At 41.4% G+C, this 18,502-nt stretch overlaps 1 protein-coding gene and 1 long non-coding RNA gene across 6 annotated transcripts in view; one reads left to right on the forward strand and one right to left on the reverse strand.

The window, feature by feature from the left end:
- FBXO38 (F-box protein 38) overlaps nucleotides 1-9,359 on the reverse strand; it is a 59,526-nt gene extending 50,167 nt beyond the window's left edge. For 3 of the 5 annotated variants that reach the window (XM_045999379.1, XM_045999376.1, XM_045999374.1), the window contains exons 1-2: nucleotides 9,275-9,359; nucleotides 839-1,029 (exon numbers count right to left, since the gene is read on the reverse strand). In XM_045999379.1, coding sequence (XP_045855335.1) covers nucleotides 839-966 — 128 coding nt within the window. In that variant the 5' untranslated portion in view covers nucleotides 967-1,029; nucleotides 9,275-9,359. Of the gene's footprint in view, nucleotides 1-838; nucleotides 1,030-9,274 lie in introns of those variants that run through there. The other 2 variants (XM_045999378.1, XM_045999375.1) reach the window with 2 other exon arrangements.
- A 125-nt stretch (nucleotides 9,360-9,484) lies between these two features.
- Nucleotides 9,485-18,502, forward strand: part of LOC123939037 — a 54,236-nt gene continuing 45,218 nt past the window's right edge. The window contains exon 1 of the long non-coding RNA XR_006817805.1: nucleotides 9,485-9,618. This is a non-coding gene — a long non-coding RNA (uncharacterized LOC123939037). The remainder of the gene's footprint in view (nucleotides 9,619-18,502) is intronic.

Below are 18,502 nucleotides of genomic sequence, written 5' to 3' on the forward strand. Positions count from 1 at the left end.
AATAAAGGCAGAACAGGATCAAAACCACTAACGGTCCACCAGCATTTATGCTATGCAGCGTACTGAGTGCTTTAAAAGCATTATCTCACTGAATCTTTATAATAACGTCTTTATTGACCCCTGGTCCAAGGCAAGTAAATGAAAGACTCATGATTTAAACTCAGGTCTCCAACTCCAGAGCCAAAGTGTGTTAGGGTTGTTTACTGAATGGATAATGACTGTAAGAAGAAAGCAGGAGAAACTGGAAGTGACAGGTTTTTGTTGTTTTTTGTTTTGATTTCTTTGACTTTTGTTTATAATGTAGTCTGGACAAAAATGTAATTTAAAAAAGATTTTGGAAAAAAATTTACTATAAAACATTAATTAATTAATGTGTGCACTGCATACAGTAACAATGGGTATTATTTCATGAAACTTTGATTCCAATCACTTACATATATGTGCGTATGAAGAAAATATTTCTTACTGTGGGTTGTAGTCAAAAAAGTCAGAAACACTGCCTTATGTTGTACACAAATGGTACTGTAATAACAAAAGTCAACAAATCAGTCACTACGAATTTCGAGAAGCCTGAGATGTTAATGTAGAAAATGGCTACACAATAGAACTTACTGCAACCAATTCTCTATCTTCACTGTGTAAGCTGTCCTACATAGCAGCCACAAGACTTACAGGCTAGTGTAACTGAGGAACTGGATTGATTTTTAATTTCATTTCATTTCAATTTCAATGCCATAGGTAGCTAGTGACTACCATGCTAGACAGCACACTCCTAGAATTGGCTCCTACTTACACATTCGGGGGCAGGGGGGTAAAAGTCAACCAAACAAAATCTTACCTAAAAATATGGCAAAGCACTTCATGTGAAAGTTGATTCATATAGTCCTTTGTTTCATCAGATATTGTTTCCTCAACAAGTTCATTATTCATGAGACATGTTTTAACACTTTTCTTTCGTGGACCCATTGCTGTGTTAGCTCCAGTATCAAAGAGCAAATCTTCCCTCTTGATAACTTGAATTCAAAGCACCTGAAAGCAAGCAGAGAGTAGAGAAGATGAAAGCGCACCAACTCCAGCCTCAGAAATGATCCCAAAAACCTAGTTTGTAAAACGATGTTTATTTTATAAAGGAGAGAGAAAGATACAGACTACATTCAAATTAATAAAAACATTACACAAAATGCACAGAACATCTTTTTCTGAAAAGCAGTAGAGAATATAAAAATGCATTATTTAGAATGAGCAAAAAAAAAAATAGAAAATAAAAAATAAATATAATGGAAGGAATCAGGAGTTCTGGATTCTATTTTGTACTGTTGCTTTTTAACCAATCCACTCAACTTTCCCAAGCATGAATTTCTTCACCTGTAAGGTAAGATAGTTAAACCAGGTTAACAAAACCCCTTCCAGTTCTGGGATCTCCTGATTCTAGGACTGCCCCTCACAGTCCTAGTCCTGGACTGTCAAACTACTTTTATGAACTTGATTCATCTTTTAATTCTTCATTTTCCCACCTATAAAGTGAGGGAATTAGACACGATCAGTGGGTCCTGTAAACATTAAGGAGCAAAGGTTAACTCACTTTTGTGTCAAATGTATATATATTTTGTCTGTTTTTAGAGTAAGTTTTGGTGACAGAGGAAGAGAGGGGAGGAGGGAGAAAAAGGAAAGGATGGAGGGTAGAAGGAGAATTAAAGTCAGATGAGCAAGCACCCAGAGGGCTTTGTTTTGTTTTATTTTATTGGTCAGCTTAAGAGGGAACCATGTAAAAACAGTGTCCTCTAAGTAGCAATGATCAACTATCACTGGTAAAATTCTCCAAAATGCTTTGGACTCAAACTCAGAGAACTCTAGATCAGAGCTTAAATTGCATCATGCTGCTGTGATGCACGCAAGTGCAGTTCCAAATCAGTGCTTCTCTAGAATAGTTCTGGCTCCATGTCATGGACCACCTTTTCCTTTTTCCTAATTATAATTCTTTACTATTGAAATTTTCTAAAGAGGACTTTTTATTTTCCTACAAAGTGGAGTCAATAAAACTTACCTTTTCTTGATGACCTCAGGACATTAATATGAATATCCATTATATTCTATGATACCTCTCAGGAACTACAGAAGTCTGTGGCGTTATTGGGAATTCTTTGCATCACCAATAAATGGGAGCAAACTGCACGACTAAGTGAATCCTCCGATTTCCTGTGCCTGTGTGTGTTCTGGTCTCTTCCCTCACTGACAGGTCACTTGTAATTTCTCACAGGTGGCAGCATGCTCACTTTTCCCTGCATTCCACACACGCACACATGCACAGACATATCCCTATACCTACTTCTAAGCCCCCCTCTCATTTGTTGCCTCTTCAGCCACGGCCTAGGAAACCAAAGAAATATCTTTACACAACTGTGTGCGGATTAGTATCAACAAGCACCCAGCAGTACAGACCTAAGCGATTCTGCAGAAAGTAGGTGCGTGAGCTACCTTGCACTGAATTTGTGACCTCTCTTTTGCCTTCTCAAAGGCTTATATGCTGTCCATCCCATTTTGGTTAACAGGCCTTGGGAGAAATAAAAGTTTGTACTCAGAACACCCCACAAAAAGTTATAAATATACTCCTCTGTTTCTATCACTACCTACCTTTTCCTATTCACCGCTCTCTCCCCAGCAAAATGAATCTTTCCACCTTACAATGGCTCCCAAAACTGCTCTAAGATTATTTTGACTTCCTCATCATGAAATCCAATATACCCCCTTCGAGGCTCCCCTATCTGACCCATTTGTAGTATGGGCACTGTTAACCACTCTTTCTTTGAAACTCTCACATCATGCGACCCCCAAAGTGACATTCTCTTGGTCCTCTTCATTCCTCTATGAGCACTCCTCAGTCTCTTTTGCCAGTTCACCCTAGAATTCTCTTCTGCCTGAGACAACTGTATCCACTCTGTATTCCACTACTGCTACTACAAATATACTTAAAAAAAAAAAAAAAAAAGAATCCACTTCTAGCTCCCATCTCTCCTGAGTTCTGACATTTACTTCCTCTCAGAAACCTTCATCTCAGTTCTTTGAACATCCTTCAAAAGTATGTCCAAACTGAACTCTCTCCACAACCACCCCCTCCCAAAACACATTCACAGACAGACAGACAGACACACCCCTACTTTCCCTACTCTGGTTTACCAGATGCCCAAAACAGAAACTGTTAAATCAGCCTCAATATTCGGTGATCTCTCACTTTCCAGGCACTTGATCAGCTATTCTTACCAATCTTACCACAATATTGCTCTTGCATCCCCTTCCTCAGGCTTTCAGGCCTCTATCAACCCTCACCTGGAGACAATGGCTTCCTCAGTGATTTCCCTAGAGCCTGGAACAAAGCCTACCGCACAATAGGCTGGCAATAAGTAATTTGCTGAATAAATGCTTACCATACCATACTCCACACCGAAACCAGAATTACGTTTTTAAACCATTCCTCTGATTGCACTTAAGTGAAAAAAGCAAAATGTAGGTCATTCAAAAGCACTACCTCATTTGCATTAGAGAAAAAGGACAAATATGATTGTGTCTGTATGGGACGTTTCTGGAAAGGTCCACAACAAAATATCAACAGTGGTTACCTCGGGGGAGAACAGAGTTTTTGGAATGTAACAAAGATACTTTTTCTACTCTTCTCCCTTATTTGAACATTTAGACTTGTTTTGCATATTATACCCCTTAAAAAACTAACAAAAAACAAATCAGCCCACAAGGAATCCCAGTTTCCACAGGATAAAATCTTTCTAATTTCATCCCATGGCACCTTCCCAATCTTATCTTTCAATCCTTAACCACTTGTTCTTCAGGACACTCACTCCTGCCCCACCAATAACCTTAGTTCCCCCAAATATTGATCTTTCATTCCTAATAAGCTATTAACTCCGACTAGAATGTCCTTTCCTTCTCTTTTTTGCCTAAAACAGCATTAATCTGTTTTCAAAATCTAGTTTAAATGTTAAGTCCTCTGTGAAAACTTCTCCCCTCTTTTGAGCTCCCTGTTGAGACTTAACATGTGCTTCTCCTTGTGTAGTATTTTTTGGCCACGTTTCAGCCAGGAAAAGCAAAGGAATCTCAGTCTCCTGCCTCTAGGTGAAAACAAGTCTTTGCTCATAATAAATGCTCAAATATCTGATGTATGAACATCCATCAGTCTTTCCATTATTCCAGAGGCATCCAGTAGCTTCAAGACTGCTAGGAACCATTGCCCTCTGAGCATCCTGTTTGCTACCACAGTCCTCCACAATCTCAGTAGCAAGCTTATAACCTAGCAAAATGCAGCCAGATTTTAATCAGGAAACACAAAACAAACAGCTACCCGCACCTACAAATGCCTCAACAAGACTATTAACCAGTTCTGACCAATCCAACCATGGATGAATTCTCCAGCTATCATATTTTTAGCACATGCTTCACTTTTAAGAATCTTGACATCTAGCCTTTCAGGAATACGATGTTCCCAACTTTTCATCCTGTAAGTAAAAATCTTTCTTAGCCTTTCTCCCTTCTTTTCCTTCACCAAATCTACATCGCTATTTATACCCTCATTTATGATTCCGCCTTTTGCCGTTCCTTATTATTTTGCAAGCTGTGATTTTGTGGGAATCAGATTTAATGCCTCAGTGTACAACTGACACTTGAATTTTTAAACCAAATAGACTGTACCTGAAATATCATTGGTTTATAAATGTTCACTTGTTTAGGACTCAGAAGTATTTACTCACAGATATGACTTTATAGAACATTACACAGAGATAGGGTCCCTAGCGAGCCCACAAAAATCTATTTAACTTACAGTATGCATTAACACTGTCAAAGGGCCTAAATTAGCAGCATTTTTTTAGGTGAAATTACACATGTATTTTCTGTATGATGCCTAGAATTGAAGACTTATTTATGTAGCTACCTACTTGGCAGCGAGTGGAGTAGTGACTCCCCTGCGGGAAGCCTCTGGTGGGGGACATGTGGAGATGAAGGCCAGGGTAAAAGATAAGATCTCCATCCCACATGTAGGGGTTTAACAGGTCAGGACCCACAGCCAGGGGAAAGCCATCAGTCCTCTCCAAGTAGGTGTCCTGGAAATATCCAGGAGATAAAAAAGCTTCCTTGTTAAAGAATTCATTTATTTGCCCTCACCACCATTCAAACTCTGTAAAGGACAACAAAATTATTTCAACTAAAGCTGGCTTCATCTTCATTGAGGTGGCTATGCTGAGAGTAACAAAGGCCTGGCAACTCTGTATGAGAAAAAAACAGCGCACAAAATGAGCAAAATCTAAATGATGATGCTGTCTCTCTTGTCCGTGCACTCCCTTAATTGCTTTTCTTTTAGTGGGATAAAGGACAAAAGCGAGTGAATAGAAAAATAGCCTTCTGTATCTTGGTTTCTTCCTACCCCTATAGCCCACATATCACCATTTGCCACTTGAGAAACTCAAAAAAGGAGGGAAGGTGCAAAGCAGCAGTAGCTTGGAAGCGAAAGGACTAAGAAGGAAAAATCAACAGTAGGTGAAGATGAAACTCTGAAGCAGATCTAGCAGGAGTCATAGAGGGTAAGAGAGAGGTGAGTACAAATACATGAAGAATCTATTTTGCGGGTGTTATTTCTAAGGCCAGCCAAGTTCTGGAGACTCAGACTCCAAATCTCAAAGAAATGTCATTTTGACAGAAGTCTAGAATCCCAGAATGTTAAAAGCTGAAGGGGCCCTCAGAGCCTACCCAGTCACACAGTTCTTAATTTTTTGTGGGTCACAAACCCATCTGAGGCTATGGTAAAAGCTGCACATCTTCTTCCCAAGAGGAAAATAAAACATACACGATGAGTTTCATACACAATTTCAGGGGCTTCACAGACACATCAAAATTCATCCAGAGGTCCTCAAGACCAGCCCCCTCAATTTTCAGATGGACAAACAGAACCAGAGAGGATAAGTCACTTGCCCAAGGGCATGTATTAAGTGTCTTCAAACTTCTCAGCCTACATTACACACCCTATCATCAAGCCAGGCTCTGCACCTCAGCTGTCCCTCTGCATTCCAGAGCTATGCCCCAGTGCTCTGAGATGGGCTTCTGGATGCTCTGATAGAACTGCTGCTGGCCACACCCTGCTTCACAAATTAGGGTTTGTGGTCCATCTAATTTAGGGTCCCACACCACAGCTTTTAGCAGTCTTGGGTATCCTATAGTCTTTTGGTGGCTGTCTGTTTAGCAGACCTCAGCCACTGGAAGCACCTTTATCGTCCGGGTGGTGCCAAGTATATTCTAAGTAGTAACCTGAGTTATCTGTGTGTATTCTTTAAGCCAGGGAGTCCTTCCATAATACAATTTCTCTTAGGTGTGCTCTCTTCTCCTTCCAAATGACCAGTCAAATCTATCTCCTCTTTTCCCAAACAGAACTATACTATCCTCTATTAATTCAGTTCATTCTGTTTGCCCCCAAATTTATTCCCATCTATTTTAATCCCTAACCCTTAAGGCTATCTCCACCTCTTGCAAGGGAGGCCTAACATTTCCTTGCAATATCAAGTTCTTTTCCTTTTAGTCCTCTATTTCCACTATAGAGGTTTTAGTACCTACTATTCAAAATTCTGACAATTGGTGATATCTACAAAAATCCTATATGAGTCCACTCCTTCACTCCCTAAATGTCACATCTAAAAATCTTCCTATACCTCTACCATCTTGTCAATATTCTCCACCAGCCCTGACTTATTCTATTAATTAATCCTTTCCTCAGACCACGCCAGGCCTTCCCAAGCACGTTTGTCTCTTATTAACACACTTTACAATGCAGAGATAAACTAACTTACCTTACTTACAACAAACCAGAAAACTGTGGGATCTCTTGTCCCATAAAATTTTCATAATTCTGAACCAATTTCTAATTCTGTATCTAATTAATAACAATTCTATGGAGAAACTCCTCCTTTTCTTTTCTTGATAGCTGTTATCTGTTCATCCATTATCTCCCCTATCATTTACTGCCTACTAAGTGCCAGCTGTTGAAGTCTGTCTTTCCATGAAACTTACTGTCTTAGAATGCAGGTAGACTCTAACACCAGTTTCTTATAACTCAGTCATTTCCATAACTATAATCTAAATTACCTTTCATTACCCTCACCAAAAATACCCCTCTCCCATTTAAAACTTTCTAGTGTCTTCAATCATCTATCTGGTCGAGGGCTTTCCTGCCCCTCAGGTTCTAATTTAGTTTCTATTGGCTTCAGCTTGCTCATATCAAAATAATCTTGCATGTCACTTAATCTGACCTAACATCATAGATCCTAACATCATAGAGCTTCCATGTCTACTACCTAGGATAGCCTCTCTTGCCTAAAGAGGTGCCACACCACATCTACCAAACCGCTCAAATAAAAAAAGAAACACAGGGGGCGCATGGGTGGCTCAGTGGGTTAAGCCTCTGCCTTCAGATCGGGTCATGATCCCAGGGTCCTGGGATCAAGCCCCGCATCCGGCTCTCTGCTCCATGGGGAGCCTGCTTCCTCCTCTCTCTCTGCCTGCCTCTCTGCCTAGTTGTGATTTCTCTCTGTCAAATCAATAAAATATTAAAAAAAAAAAAAAAAGAAACACAGAATTCTAGTGCCAAAAGGATCCAGAAATCATCCAGTCCAACACTTCACCTTCCAGATAAGGAAAAGTGAGACCCAAAGAGGTAAGCTGGTTTGTCCAAAGACACAAAGTCAGAAAGTACAAGACCTGAAGCAAGGATACACGTCTTAAACTCCAGTGCAAGACCAATTTTATTTTACTATGTTACTTCACCTTACTGAAAAGTCGTTTTTCCTTTTTCTCTTATTCTATGCCTTTTTATCTTTTTCACTAAAGTGTGTACCTGCAGACACACAAGGGGTGCCTGGTTGGTTCAATCGATAGAGCATATGGCTCCTGATCTCAGGGTTCGAAGTTTGAACCCCATGCTAGGTGTAGATTATTTTAAAATAAAATCTTAAAAATAAATAAACACACACACACACACACACACACAAGTCCATATTCATTACCCTAAGAGAATATAAGAAATCACAGCACTGTAAATTTTAAAAGGAGGAAAGAATCCTTGGGGTCACCTAAACCAGTAACTGTCAGAAGTTAAAAATTACAAGCACAGATTTTTCAGTCTATAGGACTACACAGTATGTAGCTTTCCACATCCCACCTCTTCTCTCTCTCAGAATATCCTGGTCTTATAGAGCCATTTTTTTTTTCTTCAGTTGTGCTGAGAGTATCGGAAAGAGGATTAAGAATCAGGGACCTAATCCAATGCGCTCAGCTGAGAAATCTCAAGTCCAGGGAGTGCAAAGGAATTTGCCCAAAGTAACAGCAAGTTAAAAGCAGCTTTAAGACAAAAAACAAGATCTCCCATTCTTCACACAGGAGTGTTTTCACACTGCTGGTCTAGATTTATAAAACGAAGTTGTCAGGACAGAGCTTCTCCCTGCACAAGAACCTTCCTAAGTACCCAGTTGCCCTTGGCCAGTTTGGTGCCTGGAAAGAAACACGGCAGACATTTCTTATCAGTCAACTCCTGGCTACCCAGGAGGCAGGGAAAACAAGCTTTTCAGGTCTGTCTCTAAGACTCCTTTTAAAAGGAGCAGAGAACCTGATCTTCAGAGCTGGGAGATGCATCAGAGGCTACTTTCATTTTACAGATAAACCAACTGCGCTACAGAGAGGGTAATGCACCCGGGCAAGGTCACACAGGGAGTCGGTGGCGAGGTAAAACTAGAACTTGAGGCTCCTGATCCCAGGGCTGGCCGCCTCTCAAAAAAATGTACTCGTTGCGTCTTGCTCAGAGACATTCCTCGGTACACTGACTACAGGTCTTCCTTAACTTACTGGCTTAAACACTGACAACGTAAAAATCGTAGAATTCGTGACGCTCGGGGTGGGGTGGTGTCCCATGAATTGCCCAGGCCAATCCCCCACCCCGCCCCCATTCTGAGGAAACCCGAAACCCAAAGAGGGTTCTGTATGCTAGAATCTTCGGCCAGTTCTGGGCAAGGTAGGCAAACCCCGCAACCAGGGCCTACAAGGCCAAGACCCACAAACCCAATCCTTGCTCTCCCGGGAGCTCTAGGCCTGAAAGGAGTCCGAGACCGAGAGCCCAGGCGGTCGGGAGTCCGGGAACCCCGGAGATCCCACCCGGCTGCCTCCACCCCGCCGCCCACACCCCCCGCTCTGCGGCCTGCTGCCGGTCCCCGGGCCCATTCCGCCGCCGCCTCACCTACGCCGGCCCTCCGTCTGTTATTGTGGTTGAGAGGGAGGGAGAAACGCGACCGACACTTCCCGCGGCCCCCACCGCCTCGGCGCTTCCGCTTCCGCCGCAGCTCGAGCATTTCCGGAGGGTTGCCTTCCGGGGCTGGGCTCGTTCCATATATCCATGTTGGGTGTGGGACGCTGTCGTCGACTCATGGCAGCCATGTTGAGCGTGGCTGTTCCTGGGGTGCTGGAGCCCGTCCATCTTTCCGGGACTGCATTGCTGCGCCGGAAGTGCTTAGAGTCTGAGGCTGGGGCGGCAGTCACTTTTCTGTGGTTTGCGTCTCACTTTGCTGCTGTCGGCGGCTTTGGGTAAGCTTTTGGACCTTGCGTTTGGCATGTGCAAAACCACTGCGTTCCAGTAGGGATTTTTCCAGAATTCGTTTAGCTAAAAAAAGAAAATCGCCCTTCTCTATTTTGGGGACGTTGTTTCTGCACATAATTAACAGTATTTTATAGGTTCCAAAGGGCTCTCACGTGAGTTTCCCATCAAGAACTCCCTACCACTCTGACAGACGGTTAGGAATCAATCGGTTTTTTTCATTGTTTAATGGATAAAATTATTTCTTCAGAGATTAATTGACTTAATGTCACACAGGTGGACTGAAACTCAGAATTTTACCCTCCACATCCTACGTTCTTGCCGCTGTATACATGTAAGTGAAATTGATCAAAATGCATAAACTAAAATAGATACAAATAACCTTTAGGAAAGTTAGTGTGCATGAGACCCAGTTTGACAAGATACAGGGCCAACTAGACAATTCTGCTGTAAAAGACCTGAAGATGAAGTTTGGAAGAGGGGGGCACTGCCCTTCCTAATCCTTTTTTTTTTTTTTTTAAGATTTTATTTATTTATTTGACAGAGAGAGAGATCACAAGTAGGCAGAGAGGCAGGCAGAGAGAGAGGAGGAAGCAGGCTCCCCGCGGAGCAGAGAGCCCGATGTGGGGCTCGATCCCAGGACCCTGAGATCATGACCCCAGCCGAAGGCAGCGGCTTAATCCACGGAGCCACCCAGGCGCCCCCCTTCCTAATCCTTTCTTGATGCGCAAACTGGTTTTTCCTCTTTCCCTACTATGGTTTAGCATCATAGGTTTCAGCTTATCATGGCAGTCACAGTTCTAACTATGCCATTCCAGGTGTCAAATCAGGTGTCTTGATATAGGGCTCTGGGAAGAAGGAGCAACAAAACCTCATCATATTTATATACTGTTCATCTTAATCCCTATTTTCATGTCACATTATTCCTGTAAGTGATAATAAAGTCCTGTTCCCATGTTAGTTGCTTCCATTCATTTCTTTCATATTTGAACTTAAATAAATCAAACAGTAAAACAAACCTTGGCTTTTCCTGTGTTCTGGATTGTTTAGGAAAACAAATAGGGATTATATATGAAAATGTTTAGCACTGAGCCTGGCATAGACACAAGGAATTGAATAAAGTCTATTTCAGTGCAAATGGATTGAATCTTTATTTGAATATATTACCGAATGGGGTTAGCATTCCTCCTTCAGTAAAGAGTACTATGGTGGGACTAGAAATACTCACAAATAAGATATGTTTCCTACTTCAAATTTAGAAAGGGAAATGAAAGCTTACTTACAAATATTGTGATAAATGCTGAATAGAGATGTTTTCTGAGTGCAATCCGTGCCTGCTGTGTGTAAATAGACTTAAAAACTCATTTTAACATTATTTTTCTAGGATTTTATTTATTTCTTTGTTGGGGGGCGGGTGTCCCAGAGGGAAAGGAACAAGCAGACTCCCTGCTTAGTGCACAGCCAGATGTGGGGCTGAATCTCAGGACCCTGAGATCATGACCTGAGGCAAAGTCAAGAGTTGACCACTTAACCGACTGAGCCACCCAGGCACCACAGTTTTAACGTTTTAAGGTAGAAGGTGTACTTCCCTTTACTAAACTCCAAGATTTTTTTGTTCGTTGGTGATGTGGGTTTTTATTAGAGTTGGAAGCTAGTGTTCCCTGCTCTAATACCGTAGCATCACCAGGGAAGCTCTGCCCTCTACAGTGAAATCTGCCCTACGCTAAATGGCCCTGAACCTCTGTTGTTTTTTTTTTTTTTAATTCTTACTTCCTACTTTTTAATTAGTTTTTTAAAGATTTTATTTTTTATTCATGAGAGAGAGAGAAGCAGAAGGAGAAGCCAGGTCCTTGAGGAGCAGGGAGCCCGACATAGGACTCAATTGCAGGACCTGGGTGCTTAACAGAGTGAACTACTTGGCGCCCCTTAATTCAATTTTTTTTAAAGTTTTTATTTATTTATTTGACAGAGATCACAAGCAGACAGAAAGGCAGGCAGAGAGAGGGAGGGAAGCAGGCTCCCCACCAAGCAGAGAGCCCGATGTAGGGCTCGATCCCAGGACTCTGGGATCATGACCTGAGCTGAAGGCAGAGGCTTTAACCCACTGAGCCACCCAGGTGCCCCTTAATTAAATTTTTAAATATGTCTTACTTCTGGTATTCCCATAGGTTCTAGTACCAATGTCTCTTCTCCCTTGAAATTTCTTAGGCCCTTAGACAAGGGCTGACCATTTGTTGGAAGGTGTTAACACTTAAGAGAACAAGCTCTGGTTGAGGATAGGGGACAGGTTTGTTCAGGTCCCTTTCTTATGGCTCTGAGGCCTGTGTAATGCACAGCTGCAGGAGGTACCATGCACTTTGGCGTCATCCACATTACCCTTGGAGTTGAGTAATGTGGCAGAACTCAGCTCTGAATTAAATACAGGATTTTTTGAGAAGTAAATCCTTTTATAGCTGGTTCAACTGAAAAACTGTATTCAGTAGTCAGCAGTGCAGGCATTACAATTCTAGAAGTTTAGAAATATGTGCTTCAACATGGGGGTTTAGGGGTGTAGGAGAATAATAAATGAAACAAGATGGGATTGGGAGGGAGACAAACCATAAGTGACTCTTAATCTCACAAAACAAACTGAGGGTTGCTGGGGGGAGGGGGTTGGGAGAAGGGGAGTGGGATTATGGACATTGGGGAGGGTATGTGCTATGGTGAGTGCTGTGAAGTGTGTAAACCTGGCGATTCACAGACCTCTACCCCTGGGGATAAAAATACATTATATGTTTATAAAAAATAAGAAATAAATAAAAAATTAAAAAAAAAAAAGAAATATGTGCTTCAAGTGTGAGTTCCTCTGCTTACTGGCAGAGACCATGAGCAAGCATTTCCATTCTCAGCTTCAGGTTTTTCAAGTATAAATGGACATCATTATGGTACCTACATAATAAACCACAGCAGATTTTAGTGTATTATTATACACTAGTAAATTATACAATTTGTTAGGATCTATCACGATTCTGTGGGTTGACTGGACTTGGCTGTGTGGTTCTAGCTTGGAGGTCCCTTACACATTTGCAGTCAGATGTCAGCTGAAACTAGTTTACTTCAGGTTCGAATGAATACTATGTTATTGGCAATTCAGGCTGGAATCCCTCTTTGGAGGCTCAGCTAGAGCTATCCCACAGAGTGCCTGCACATGGCCTCTTTCTCTGGTTTGGATTTCTCACAACAAAGTGCTTGCTGAGGGAGCTCTCAGAGACTGTACATGCAGAGAGTGAGCTGTTCCAAGCAATATAGTAGGACTTCTTATGATCTAGCCTTGGATCCCAGAAGTTACTTCTGCCACAGTCTATTGGTCAAGAAGACACAAAGCCAGCCATGATTCAAGGGGAAAAGAATAAGACTCCACCTCTTAATTGAAGGAGTAGCAAAGAGTTTGTGGCCATCTTTAATTTACCAACAACCTCATTTGTTTGTTTTTAGTTTTTTTGGATATATGTAGATTTTGTTAGCACAGGTGACAAAAAGAAAGCCTGGTAACCGAACCAGTACAAATAGTTTTGAGTCTGCACATGAATCATTCTTTACATGTTTTTTAAATTGTGTAAAAATATACATAACATAAAATTTTCCATCTTTAACATTTTTAAGTGGATTTCAGTGGCAATAATTATATTTACATTGTCATGCAACAATGACTACCATCCACCTCCAGAACCTTTTTTTTTTTTTTAATCTTCTCAAATTGAAACTCTGTACCCACTAAACAACTTCCATCCCTGCCCAGCCCCCAGCCCCTGGCAACTATTCCACTTTTTGTCTCTAGATAAGTGGAAACATATATTATTTGTCCTTTTGTGTTTGGCTACTTTCACTTAGAATAATGTCTTTAAGCTTCATCCCTGTGTGGCATGTGTTAGAATTTCCTTCCTTTTTAAGGTAGAATAATATTCCATGGTATGTACATACCACATTTTGTTTGTCCATTCATCCATCTGTGGAAATTTGGGTTGTTTCTACCTCTTGGCTATTGTGAACAATGTTTCAGTTACCTTGAGTTTGCAAATCGCTCTTCTAGATCCGCCTTTCCATTCTTTCACACATATATCCAAAAGTGGATTGATTGCTGGATCATATGGTAATTTTATTTTTAATTTTTCCGTATCTGCTGCACCATTTCTCATTCTCACCAGCAGTGCACAAGAATTCCAGTTTCTCCACATCTTTGCTCTCTTCTGTTCTTTGTGGGGAAATATTGGTAACCCACTTAGAACAGTGCCTGGCACGCATCAAAAACTCCACAAAGCTTAGCTGTTATTATGTCACTGTCCAAAGGCCTCTTTTCTTTCCTTCTTCTCAGCTATAGTTGAAGATGCAAGGGCTGAACTCTCAGCATGTGTTATTTCTGAAGTTCATTTTCAAAGCATTTAAAACTTTACCAAGTTACACAAAGAAATCCTAAGAAAGGATATTATACATAGGTATATACATAGAGAATTGCAGTTTCAAAACCAGACACAAGGTGATAAATTGAGGAAAAAAAGAACACCAAAATAAATAACAAATTGAAAAAAAAAGAGAGAGAGAGAGAATGAAGGAAAATAGGAGAGAGAAGAACCTACATGGGAGGCTTTTGTAAGCCTGAGCTCTATAGTGAAGAATCAACAACAAGGCCTTTGCTTTTTATTTTATTTTATTTTTTTTTTTTTGGACCAAACTGCACCAGATCAAAGTTATGTCATAGGAAAGTGAAAAAATTGAGGATGAAACTTAAGAAACTAACAAACTTTTTTTTTTTTTTTTTACAATTACTCGTATTGTGTGTTCCCTGTCACTACATCTAGGCCAGATCTTTTTTTTTAATAATTTTTTTTAAAGATTTTATTTATTTATTTGACAGAGAGAGAGATCACAAGTAGGCAGAGAGGCAGGCAGAGAGAGAGAGGAGGAAGCAGGCTCCCCGCGGAGCAGAGAACCCAATGCGGGGCTCGACCCCAGGACCCTGAGATCATGACCTGAGCCGAAGGCAGCGGCTTAATCCACTGAGCCACCCAGGCACCCCTAGGCCAGATCTTTTAGCCTGATCTCTAGAGATACGAGAGCAAAGAAGTTTCTCTTTGGAAGATCGTTTGAAATGTCAAGAACAATTTATGATTAGTCGACATTTATTAAGAAGATTTCATTGACACCGGGAATATATTAGACACTAGGGCTGCAGAGATGACCAAGAACCAGTCTCTGTTCCTAGGCAGGCTGGGAGACATGTACAAAGAACATTTCAGGAGAATACCAGGATACCCACCAACACAGTAGGCACCAAGTAGTGAGACCAAGTAGTGAGACCAAGTTGTTAGCAGCTACACTTGAATAACTGTGAGCAGCTTCTTTAACTCACTTTTCATTCCCCTATGGGCTTCTGTGACACTGCTTCTTAAGTGTGTCTCTTTCTCTTTAATCATCCTCGCTCAGTCCCTCCTCTGCAAAGTCTCACTTTCATTGTGTTTGTTTTGGTTTTGCATTCTTTTATTCACAGTGTCACTCTACCAGTCATTTCAATACATCATCACATTTAATCCAATGAATTGTGACCCCATTTTATAAATAATGCAACTCAGGTTCAGAGAGGTTAAGTTTTTTGCTAAAGTTCATGCAGCTGGTAAATTGCAGAGAATCATTATGAAATCTGAGCAATACAACTTCAAAACCCATTTTCCTTATTACTAAATGGTACACTCTTGTAATTTTTCCTCCAAATGAAAATCTGATTAATCTTCCTAAAGCATACTGTGGATTGTGTCGATGGCTTCTTTGTGATTGAATTTTTAACCTTCATGTATACGTTTGTAACTTGTTAATCAGATGTCCAAGGCCCAATACACATTGGTTATGGCCTACCATTTCAGTCGTGTTTCCCTTCACAAACTGTATTCCAACTGCACACAGGATTCACTGTTTCTGCCCCTGCATACCCTGTGATTCTCCCCCTCATGTTAGCCGAATGAACAAGTTACCTCCCTCTAAGCAGAAGGTGAATCAATGTCATTCAGCTGTTAAAAGGAAAGAAATGGAAGGTGGGCCCCTAGGTGAACCCAATACTGCAACAGAAACTGATGGTCCTTAAAATCCAAAGATAACAGGGAGATAACAGTCATAATTTTTAAAAGCTGATTGCATTTTGGGCCTCATGTGGATCATTCATTCATTCAGTATATATTTCCTGAGTGCTTGCTCTGGGGCCAGACATTGGACTAGGTTCAAGGAAATAATAATGATGGCAGACCTTCAGTTTGGTAAGGGAAGACAGATAAATACGCATAGAGGTGAACTGTTTCTCAAAATTGAACAGATGTGGAGGATGGGCACACAGTTAAGTTTTGTTGAAGGAAGGGATTCATGAAAGAATGGATAAATCTAATACACTCAATTTTTCCTTTTAAATGCTTCAATTGCTTCATAAACAAAACTTTCCCAAATAAATAAACATTATAATTCTATTTAATTAAACATATAAATATGACGAATGACAACTTCTCAAAATGCCAATAATAGTTTTAATAAAATTATTATTCTTTCGAGGAGTCAAGATGGCGGAGAAGTAGCAGCCTGAGACTACATCAGGTAGCAGGAGATCAGCTCGATAGCTTATCTAAACATTGCAAACACCTACAAATCCAACGGGAGAGCGAAGAGAAGAAGAACAGCAACTCTAGAAACAGAAAATCAACCACTTTCTGAAAGGTAGGACTGGCGGAGAAGTGAATCTAAAACGACGGGAAGATAGACAGCGGGGGGAGGGGCCGGCTCCCGGCAAGCGGCGGAGGAACGGAGCACAAAATCAGGACTTTTAAAAGTCTGTTCCACTGAGGGACATTGCTCCAGGGGCTAAACCGGGGTGAAGCCCACGCGGGGCCAGCGTGGCCCCAGGCCCCGCAGGGTCACAGAAGGATCGGGGGTGTCAGAGTGTCGGAGAGCTCGCAGGTATTAGAACGGAGAAGCCGGCTGGAGAGACAGAGCCGAGGACTGAACTCTCAGCTCGGGGTTACCTTGAACTGGTCACGGGCTGGGTGAGCTCGGAGCGCGGCTAGAGGCTGGGGATACGGGAGTGATTGGGTGCTGTCCTCTGGGGGTGCACTGAGGAGTGGGGACCCAGGCTCTCGGCTCCTCCGGGCTGGAGACTGGGAGGCCGCCATTTTCATTCCCGTCCTCCGGAACTCTACGGAAAGCGTTCAGGGAACAGAAGCTCCCAAAAGCGAACCTGAGCCGATTACTTAGTCCGGCCGCCGGTAAGGGCGGTGCAATCCCGCCTCGGGCAAAGACACTTGAGAGTCACTACAACAGGCCCCTCCCCCAGAAGATCAACAAAATATCCAGCCAGGACGAAGTTCATCTATCAAGGAGAAAGCAGATTCAATTCCTAAGACAGCAGAGCAATTCCAGAGGAGGAGAAAGCAAAGCACGGAACTCATGGCTTTCTCCCCATGATTCTTTAGTCTTGCGGCTACTTCAGTTTTTTTTTCTTTTTTCGTTTTTCTTCTTCTGCTAAATTTTTTTTAAACGTTTACCCTTTTCTTTTTTAACATTTTTTGACTAGTTCATCTAAATATATATATTTTTTCTTTCTTTTTTATATTTTTTATTTGTTTTATTTTTTAAATTTTTTTCTTTCTTTTTTTTTTTTTCTTTTTTTTTCAGAAGCTGTTTTTATCCCCTTTCTCCCCCCCACAATTTGGGGTCTCTTCTGATTTGGTTACAGCGCATTTTTCCGGGGTCTTTGCCACCCTTTTAGTAGTTTATTTGCTCCTTCATATTCTCTTATCTTAAGGACAAAATGACAAGGCGGAAAAAATCACCACAAACAAAAGAACAAGAGACAGTACCGAAGGCTAGGGACCTAATCAACACAGACATGGGTAATATGTCAGATCAAGAGTTCAGAATGACGATTCTGAACATTCTAGCCGGGCTCGAAAAAGGCATGGAAGATATTAGAGAAACCCTCTCTGGAGATATTAAAGCCCTTTCTGGAGAAATTAAAGAACTAAAATCTAACCAAGTTGAAATCAAAAAAGCTATTAATGAGGTGCAATCAAAAATGGAGGCTCTCACTGCTAGGATAAATGAGGCAGAAGAAAGAATTAGTGATATAGAAGACCAAATGACAGAGAATAAGGAAGCCGAGCAAAAGAGGGACAAACAGCTACTGGACCATGAGGGGAGAATTCGAGAGATAAGTGACACCATAAGACGAAACAACATTAGAATAATTGGGATTCCAGAAGAAGAAGAAACAGAGAGGGGAGCAGAAGGTCTATTGGAGAGAATCATTGGAGAGAATTTCCCTAATATGGCAAAGGGAACAAGCATCAAAATCCAGGAGATGCAGAGAACCCCCCTCAAAGTCAACAAGAATAGGTCCACACCCCGTCACCTAATAGTAAAATTTACAAGTCTTAGTGACAAAGAGAAAATCCTGAAAGCAGCCCGAGAAAACAAGTCTGTAACATACAATGGTAAAAATATTAGATTGGCGGCAGACTTATCCACAGAGACCTGGCAGGCCAGAAAGAGCTGGCATGATATATTCAGAGCACTCAACGAGAAAAACATGCAGCCAAGAATACTCTATCCAGCTAGGCTATCATTGAAAATAGAAGGAGAGATCAAAAGCTTCCAGGACAAACAAAAACTGAAAGAATTTGCAAACACCAAACCAGCACTACAGGAAATATTGAAAGGGGTCCTCTAAGCAAAGAGAGAGCCTAAAAGTAGTAGATCAGAAAGGTACAGAGACAATATACAGTAACAGTCACCTTACAGGCTAATAATGGCACTAAATTCATATCTCTCAATAGTTACCCTGAATGTTAATGGGCTAAATGCCCC

The sequence above is a fragment of the Meles meles genome, chromosome 3 (assembly GCF_922984935.1).
Source record: "Meles meles chromosome 3, mMelMel3.1 paternal haplotype, whole genome shotgun sequence".
Classification (NCBI taxonomy): domain Eukaryota; kingdom Metazoa; phylum Chordata; class Mammalia; order Carnivora; family Mustelidae; genus Meles; species Meles meles.